This window comes from Cynara cardunculus, assembly GCF_001531365.2.
Source record: "Cynara cardunculus var. scolymus isolate 2C chromosome LG 15, CcrdV1, whole genome shotgun sequence".
Lineage (NCBI taxonomy): Eukaryota > Viridiplantae > Streptophyta > Magnoliopsida > Asterales > Asteraceae > Cynara > Cynara cardunculus.
The window spans coordinates 17,448,203-17,457,772 of NC_037542.1; the positions used below are offsets into that span (position 1 = coordinate 17,448,203).

The following is a 9,570-nucleotide window of genomic DNA, read 5'->3' on the forward strand; positions in this document are numbered from 1 at the left end:
ATAAAGATAATAATTAAGTATTATGTTAAAACTCAATGATTATCCTAATTATATTTTAGATTTTTTATATTTAAAATGAGATGTTTATCTTGTATTTGATTGTATTTATCTGCAGTTAGTTACATGAATTCAGATATTGAGCTTTAATAAGTTGTACCTACGCATAATTTACTTGTAATCTTGAGTTTTAAGTAATATGCATTAATAAACAGTACTTTACGCATAAAAAATGGTTTTTAAGAGTTTTTGTCAAATGATTTATAACATAAAATATATTTTTTTATTATATAATTTAATTTAAGTCTAATAATAAAACAATTTATTTTTGKTTTAATATTATAAAATTTATAAATATAATAATTAAGTATTCTGTTATAATTTAATGATTATACTAATTATATTTTAGATTTTTTATATTTAAAATGAGATGTTTATCTTGTATTTGATTGTGTTTATCTGCAGTTAGTTATACGAATTCAGATATGAAATGAAATCGGATATGGATGAAATCGTTTAGGGATGAATGAGTTTAAGAGTTTTAAGAGTTTTTAAGAGTTTTAACCAAATGTTTTATAAGATAGTAAGATATATATATAATAAAACAATTTATTTTTGGTTTAATATTATAAATTTTATAAAGATAATAATTAAGTATTCTGTTAGAATTTAATGATTATACTAATTATATTTTAGATTTTTTATATTTAAAATGAGATGTTTATCATGTAGTTGATTGCGTTTATCTGCAGTTAATTACATGAATTCAGATATGAAATGAAATCGGAAAGGGATGAAATCGTTTAGGGATGAACGAGTTTAATAGTTTTAAGAGTTTTTAAGAGTTTTAGCCAAATGCTTTATAAGATAGTATATATATATATATATATATATATATATGGGGTATATTTCTTTTGCAACCTTGTGTATTTGTACAACCCTTACAACCCAATTAATTGAGATATTTATAGAAATGATGGGAGTTCATTTATTATGATTTGAATATTTATGGAATATGAATATGGTTCATTAATTATGATTAATACTTTATATTATGAAACAATCAAAACTTCTATGAAATCACATATTCATCAAATGAAATGGACGGTTGAGATTGGGTTGTATTGGTTGCATATATATATATATATATATATATATTGTGGGGTAATTATGTCTTTTACAAAAATGAAATGGAATGTAATTTAATTTAATTTATTCTTCTTTTTTTATGGAATGACCAAATGTATGAAACATATAATGTGTGGAATTCGGTTTCATGTAAAGCATGGATTCAACAGGGGTTCTCGTTTGAACCTCCACCTATATATATATACACGTTTGAACGAAAATTTGTTAACACAATTGACTATTCCAATTCTTTTTAGATTTCATAGAAATCTCCCAAAACCATATGCCCTTTTAAACTTGGAAACCCTTCCCAAACTTTGAATTTTTAATATGTATACTTCAGCTCTAAATTTATGAAGAGGGCCGGACTTATAATATCATGAGCGGGTCTCGTGCACGTGCTAAATCTTATTTTATAAGAAAAATAATGGGGTACGAAGGTGCTTCAGTTAAAATTCGAGCGATGCTCCGGAATTTTTTAAAATAAACGAACATCAACCAAAAAATTAAAAAGTCCTTTAAAATAAAGCAAAAACCGAAAAAAAATCTTTTGAAATCAACAAAAACACATAAATGATCGTCGAAATAACTAAAAAAGATCGTTTGAAATTAACCAAAAAACTTTAAAGAAATTTCTTGAAATTATGGAATTCAACTAAAAACATATTAAAAATGACTTTACATGTTTTTGATCCACCTTAAAAGTATATCGGATTGAGAACAAATCTTGGATTTGCTATTGTTTATAAATTTGTTTTCATTTAAGAAAGTGTTAAATTTACATTTTCAGCCATGTGCTAATCTAATATATTACTTTTCGAATTTTACAATATGGTCCCTAAACTTTACAACAATGTTATATCACTCCCTGTAAATTATTATTTTTAACCCACTGTTGTGACCTATTCTCAATCCTTATAATTTTCATGTATTTTAACCTATAGCAACCCACTGGTCTCGTTAAGTTCCAAGAATATAGGTTTAATTTTTAATCATAAAATATTAATATATTCATACTATAATAAATGACAAAACCACTCGTAGGGCATTTTATTCCCTGTGTTCATTTCATGGAATTAATTTTAATAACATTAACAATTTTCAAGAACTTGACCAAATCAACTTGAAACATATCAAAATACATATCTGGCATCATAGGAAGTTGGAGACAAATTATCTGGTTATCAAAAACTTATACGAGGTTTAATTACTAGGCGAAACAAGAGGGTTTTCAAAGGTCAATATTACCATGTGAGAGTTTATTTTACAAGCATAACTATTTTTCACAAGGCATTTAAATGTGATTACGAAGCTTTGATGCATCAAATGATGTTACATTTCATAAATTAAACATTTTTATTTCCCATCGTGATGAGTGGCATATTATTGACTAAGTGGAGTCATCAGGGGTTGCCATAAGAGACAAATGGAATTTGGCTGGTTCGGTAAAAATTAACAGTAAAGACATAAAAAAGTTGGTCATGTCAGGTAGAGAAGAGAATAAAGTGAGTAGTACATGCTTGCAAAGATTCTTACACTCGCTTTACATAGTCAACGACTAAAGATAAATTAGAATAAAAGAATCTTAGGCTTGGTTTATTATGTGGATTATATGGTGGTATGCACAGGTTTGCGTACATCCCACCCCCGACCCTATTAGGTTCGTTTAGTTTGTTTTTTAACAATCAATCTACTTCCCAAGCTCTTACCAAAAACTTGCTTATCAATTACAATCAGCTTCCATGTTCATCCTAATAAGACCAGACACCATAAGAGATTGGCATCACGACATCAGAAATTCAAAACTCCATCAAATTCTCCTCGATATGATCCTTAATGTATTAGAATACTAACACCATGCACAATTACCACAGTACAAGTGAAAACATCCATTTTTAAATGACAATAATCAATTCTCAAGTCATATAGAAAGACCGAAAGTAAACACTGCATATGGCAAATGTCCTGATTTCTTGGGACATAATCATATATTCACATAACATCGTACTAGCAACTTAGTTCTTAAACATAGATATAAACATAAACATAAGTGATAGATTATGGCATGTGTTTCAAATGATTGTGCCTTTATTTCACCACTGAGGAGCCCCCTTTACCTTGTGTGTGGTGTTGCTGGGGATACCATATATTTGCCAAAACCAATCATCCCTTTCTTTGGTGAAGCTTTTAGAATTTGAAAGGAACAAGTTAACATTTCATCCACATTCATCATTGCTCCATCATTATCAAACTCGTTACAGTAATTTGGTGCAGAGAACAGGGTTACTAGCTGTCGGTTAGCGAAAAACTCATACCCATCTTCAACAACCTAGAAACCATTAAGAAGACGACGAGTAAATGTGGCTATAATTAAACGTTATCTTTTCCCAAAAATAACACACACAGGTTCAAATGAGGACCGTAAATATTCTGATAACCCGAAAACCAACTATTTCATGAATAATGAAAAGCATTCATGAATATTTTTAGGATTAGATGAAAAATTCATGAATAGGTGGTTCATAAGTACTCAAAATATTTAAAGTATTCATTTGAACACACCTCAAGAATAATAAGGCACAAAATGCTCAGATTCAACCAACGATTGCATTAGGCATAATCATATATCATTATATTAGCTACCTGATGAGCTCGACAGATTAGTTCAAGACCATGTTTTTGGAGAAATTCTGTAACCTTATCAGCACCAAATGTGTAGGATACACCCCTTTTGTTTACTCCCCATCCTTTCACATCTTTATCGGGATCAGCCCACAGTAAATCACATAGTAGCCCCTCGTCTGGAATGTCAATGGGACGATTTATATTCCGTAGTTGATCCAACCTTTTCAAGTCGGGTGACAATCCTCCATGCATACAAAGTATCTTTTCATCAATAATAGCAGCAATAGGTAGGCAGTTGAAGCATTCAGAAAACATTTTCCAAACACGAACATTGAGTCTTCTCTTGCATTCATCATAGAATCCATATATCCGATTGATGGAAGCACATTCATGGTTTCCCCGGAGAAGAAAGAAGTTATCCTTGTACTTTATCTTGTATGCGAATAGTAGGCAAATCGTTTCAATGCTCTGCTTACCACGATCAACATAGTCTCCCAAAAACAAGTAATTTGACTTGGGTGGGTGCCCTCCAAACTCAAACAATCGTAGGAGATCAACATACTGTCCATGGATGTCGCCTAAAAAATAACACCGGTCAGTATATCCTTTGACCCATGATAAAAGAGAGCCAATTTTTCAGGAAACAAAGGTCTGAATAGAAGTCACCAATTTTCAGTTTTGATTTTTAAAGTCTTTACTAATGTCATGATTTCTATACCTTTTACGAACAAAGTGCAACGTATGAAATTACTTTATACCAGTTATAAATTCCTAGGATCGTATCCAACTTAGTTATCTTTTCTCAGATGACCTATTTAGTTACAAGGCTTAAAAATAACAAAAGCGTACCATTTAAACTCTAGTCTGCACATTGACAAATGGATCTTCAATGAACGAACCTCATAAAGCACTATTACGCAAGCATACATGTTTATATCCATGTGAACAACAATAATCAAGAAAATTAACATGGTTACTACTAACATTTTACGATTAGTTACTTACCGGGTAAGATTTTAGTCCATCAAAACGACATGATATGCAATAATTTACTAGATAAGCTCTTACCGTGGTAAGAGTCGTCGCCTTCACTTACCCGGTAAGAATCTTGTTTCTTGTCTCGTTCTTACCGGGTAAGATTTTAGGTATTTGTCATATTCATCCGTTAAAGTAATGTGACTTGATAAGTGCTTACCCGGGTAAGTGTTTGGTAAACGACATCTAAATATGCAATTATAATCCAGTCCTTCATTTCATTAAGCAGCCACCTTCTAGCTAAGAGGCCTCCTAGTTGGCATTTGGTACATAATTAGATAAGAAAAAACTGGATTGAACTGAATTGAACTAATTATATGTTATTCGTTTGGTTTACTAGAACATGACAGAACAAAATTGTAAATGATCAGATTGTCGCTAAAATATTATTTAAATAATCTAATTATAAAATTAAAATTATTATTTATGATATATATAAATCTCTCTATATATAAACTTATATTTTATATAAGTAAAAAATTATGTAATTTATCTATACTATATTATAAAATATTTGACAAAAACTCTTAAATATCATTTTTATGCATGAAGTACTGTTAATCAATGCATAGTACTTAAAATTTAAGATTACAAGTAAATTGTGCGTAAGTACAACTTATTAAAGCTTCAATTTTGAATTCGTATAACTAACTGCAAATAAACATAATCAAATACATGATAAACATCTCATTTTAAATATAAAAATATAAAATATAATTAGAATAACCATTGAGTTCTAACAGAATTATTATCTTTATAAAAATTATATTGTTAATCCAAAATAAATTACTTCGCTATTAAACCTAAATTAAATTATGATAAAAAATAAAATTAAAGAAATTGTACAAAAAAACGAGAACATTTAAAAAATTAATTTGATATTAATATCAATAAACTTTTTCAAAATTTTATGATATCTTCAAAATTATTTTTATTTAAAAGCAAACATCATCTTTCTGAAAACCACATAAACCGTATTATATCAAGAGAGACAAAATAAAACGAAACATTAAAATGAATATGTATCTCGTTGTATTGTACGAATACCTTTCTAGTATTATAAATAATGTTACTTTATACGTTGTAATTATATTAAGTTATACAACATACATATACATGTAATATTATATTATACATATATTTCATTTATATAAATTATTATTATTACATATATATATATATTTATTATAATTTATGTACAAATGTTAATAAATAATAAAATATTATGTTATATTATAATTATAGTATATGTATAGTAATTTTAAATTCTCTTATGCTATGAGGGTAAAATAGTAATTTTATATTTTCATCCAATATCATCCCACAATTTATATGAAAATGAGTTTTTGCTTTATCTTGTCCTGCCTCATTCTTATCCTATGACATATTAAATGTGGGACTGTCTTTTTTTCTCTAAAGTCTTTATACCAAACGTATCCTTAATTCCAGTTCCCATTGGAGTGAAAGACACTATGTGAGGCAATGCCAGAGTAAAGTGGAGTTAGCAAGTTCCCTCCCTCCTTCCTCCGATTCTTATAGTCAACATAAAAGTATTTTCAACAGAGAGATTTTGGAGATTTTTGCTTCAATTTTTTTTTCCAAAACCTTATTCAAAATGAAGAAAGTAGTTGAGAGATGATGAAAATCTCTAAATTTGAAAATTTATCCGAAAATAATTACTTTGAAAAGATAAATGATTTTTTTAATATTTGCTATCAATGAAAATATTTTAAATTAAATATTTAGGAGACAAAAAATGATATTTTAATAAATGTAATAACATTATAATCTAAAAATAAAAAATTTGTTGAAAGTGAACAAATATTTTGAAATGAAGAAGTTGTAAATGCTTTAACAATTTAAAATTATTAATATACAATTACATATTTTTTTATCAACCTGGATATTCAGCTCGCTATGCGAGCCGACTAATCTCAAGACAATCATATGTTTTACAGATAGCACGAAATCACTACATTTGAACTTTCGTGACCATAAAAAAATTAAATTATTTTAGTGAAAAAGATTTGTGTATTTTGGGTGGCTCCACCAACTCCAACCAATAAGCCTACGGAAAAGCAATAAATATTAACTTTTTTTTTATTAAAAAACAATAAGAAAAGAAAAATGTCAAGATAACTTTTCGAATTATTTATTTTATATTCAACAAAGAATAAAAATAATTAATCATATTGGCTCTTTTTTTCAATTTAATTCCATTTTCAAGCCATAAAAAATAAATTCAAGTAACTGGATGATATTTTTTTAAGTACATTGATCAGGAAAAACATATTTATATTTGACAATTTTATCAGAAAACCTCAAAGATATCATCAAACTGCATTGGTTACGATGGAAGGTGTTTAATACCATTTATTAGAAAGACAATAAACGGATTTTGTTAAATATAGGAAGGAAAATTCATAGTGTTAGTCAATCTCGTTACCGCAGATCTTGATCGGAGCTTTAAGCTCGAGCAAATTAGGCTGGCTAAGGAAAACATCTCGAGAAACGACACAAAGTTTCCGAATCTCCGACTCCGAAAGCACCGCCTGCTTTGGCACAGATCCAACCTTAGCATCTAAAAGCTTCTTGATGAATTTGTCGAGCACCTTATCCTCCATCTCCTCTAAAAGTTAAAATCTCCAGCACTCTCTCTCTCTAAAAAAAAGTGAGTACTACAATATTACTCATTGCATGTGTATAAATTCTAGGCCACCGACCTTTATTAGCTAATTTACTGGTGGTGATTACTTGAACCGTAAATGCACTTAAGACTATCCTTAGCTGCTTTTTTCGATTGCAGTGCGTGACAGTGGCGGTGAGATGACACTATGTTTTTGTTTACTCTCTTCATTTATGCGACAAGTGGAGGACACAAGATATACACGACACGGTATCTATCAAGCAAAAGCTACAATATCATGTGCCGGAGACGAGTAAAGTGGTTAGCCGGAAGATGACGATTTCAATTTTAGATTACATATGTACATTCTAAAAATAGAGAAGCTCTGAACAACCCACCTTTTATTTAACCTTTGCTTAGGTTGATATGTTGAGTCTTATTCCTCAAATCAGGGTCGTCCCTTAGCATGTTAAATATGAGATTTTGAACAGGGCCCTCGAAAATTTGGGGCCCAGATTTACATGTGTTCATGGTTTTTTATCGGCCTGTGTAAAAATATAGCCGAAATTATTTATGTTCAAACCATTAATTGTTTGGTTTTAGCTTCAAATCATTAATGATTTATGTTCAGTTTCAGGTTGTTAATCGTTTTAGGGTTAGTCAATTTTTGTTCTTAACATATATTATTTGTTATCACATTTATGCAATGTAATCAAAAGTTTTAGATGTAACAGAGCCTCCAAAAAATTGGAACGTCCCTGCCTCGAATCAAAGTCTATAATTGTTACAGACGAATGGGTGTTTTAAAATGCTAACGTATTACACCTATTTAATCACATCGGAATGAGGTTTCTACAAGTTTAAAAAAAAAAAAAACCAGTAGTAAACTGTCTGTTAGTATAAGTTATCAGTGGTGATACACAAAATGCATTCAATGGCAACATAGATGAACTTTATAACTACACGGACATTCAATAGCAATCCAAAGTAGATAGGAAGTAGGGAAGCAAAAGTTAACGAAAATGAAATTTACGATTTTTTTTTTTCGAATATATGAATATGTGTTTTATGATAAATATTTATGCATTTCGTATTATTTGTCATATGCAGTATTAAAACAAGTTTTCTTTCTATCTGTAACGCCTGCTTTATATTTCGATGCGATTACATATTCATATTTCGATGCGATTACATATTCATCTTAAGATATAAATATATTCATATTTATTTTTATATAAAAAATCATAATATAATAATTAATACTACACAATATGGGTAGTATCTTTTGCTCATTTAACTTGAAAAATAATACATAGTTTACTTATTTTGACCGAATAAAATGAATTTTTAAATAAAATATTTACAAGATTAATACAAATGGTGTGAAAATAGCAGCGAAGCTTGTAATATATTTCACATAATTGACAGGTTAAAAAGATACAAGAAAAGTTTGGTTTTACGATCATGTATTTTGAAATAACACCTTTAGTACATACAGAAACTTATAAAACGTCTACATGTAATGTGAAACAACTCTAACCTAATAGGTTTAGGGTTTGGTTTTCGTTGAAATGAATGACGTGTTGCAACACTTTTTGACCTATGAAATAGAGATTATGCATGTCAAATTGTGCGTTATCAGGTGATTTGTCGTATATGCGTCATTTTATATGCCGAAATGCCTAATCATTGATAGAGTTGTCACCAACAAGCGTCGTAACATATATATGTTTGTAAATGGATATCAATGCACATATTCTACTCATAAATCCATCATTCACGTGCATATAAAGAACACCTCAAACTACAACGGGTGGGATTTCTTTCGACGTCAATTATAGACATAACCCTGATGTCAGTAGGTTGTTATCTATCTAGGTCATGTCACATACCTATTTCTTAACACCCACAACGTTTAGGGTTTCTTTCATGACCATTACTATCTCGAGGCTATGTAAGAACCCTAAACTCATTGTTACATGAAAGCTGACCGTGCAGATATGGATAATCCGACAAGCATCATTTGATCGATTAAAAAATTAATGTCATTAAGTTCATCTCTCTTTAGTTCCCAATCGTATACACGAACACATGCACATTATAAACCTAGAAGAAGAAAAATGCGTACCCTTGAAAAAACTGACTTAAAAATAATCAAC

General features: G+C 29.3%; 1 protein-coding gene across 1 annotated transcript; it reads right to left on the bottom strand.

The window, feature by feature from the left end:
• Positions 1 to 3,238: 3,238 nt before the first annotated feature.
• On the bottom strand, positions 3,239 to 7,412 carry LOC112528623 (serine/threonine-protein phosphatase PP1-like). The gene is made up of 3 exons (XM_025139642.1): positions 7,232 to 7,412; positions 3,769 to 4,328; positions 3,239 to 3,454 (listed from the first exon to the last, which is right to left on the bottom strand). Exons 1-3 carry the CDS (start codon positions 7,407 to 7,409, stop codon positions 3,239 to 3,241), a joined length of 954 nt encoding a protein of 317 aa, XP_024995410.1. The 5' UTR covers positions 7,410 to 7,412.
• Positions 7,413 to 9,570: the final 2,158 nt, after the last annotated feature.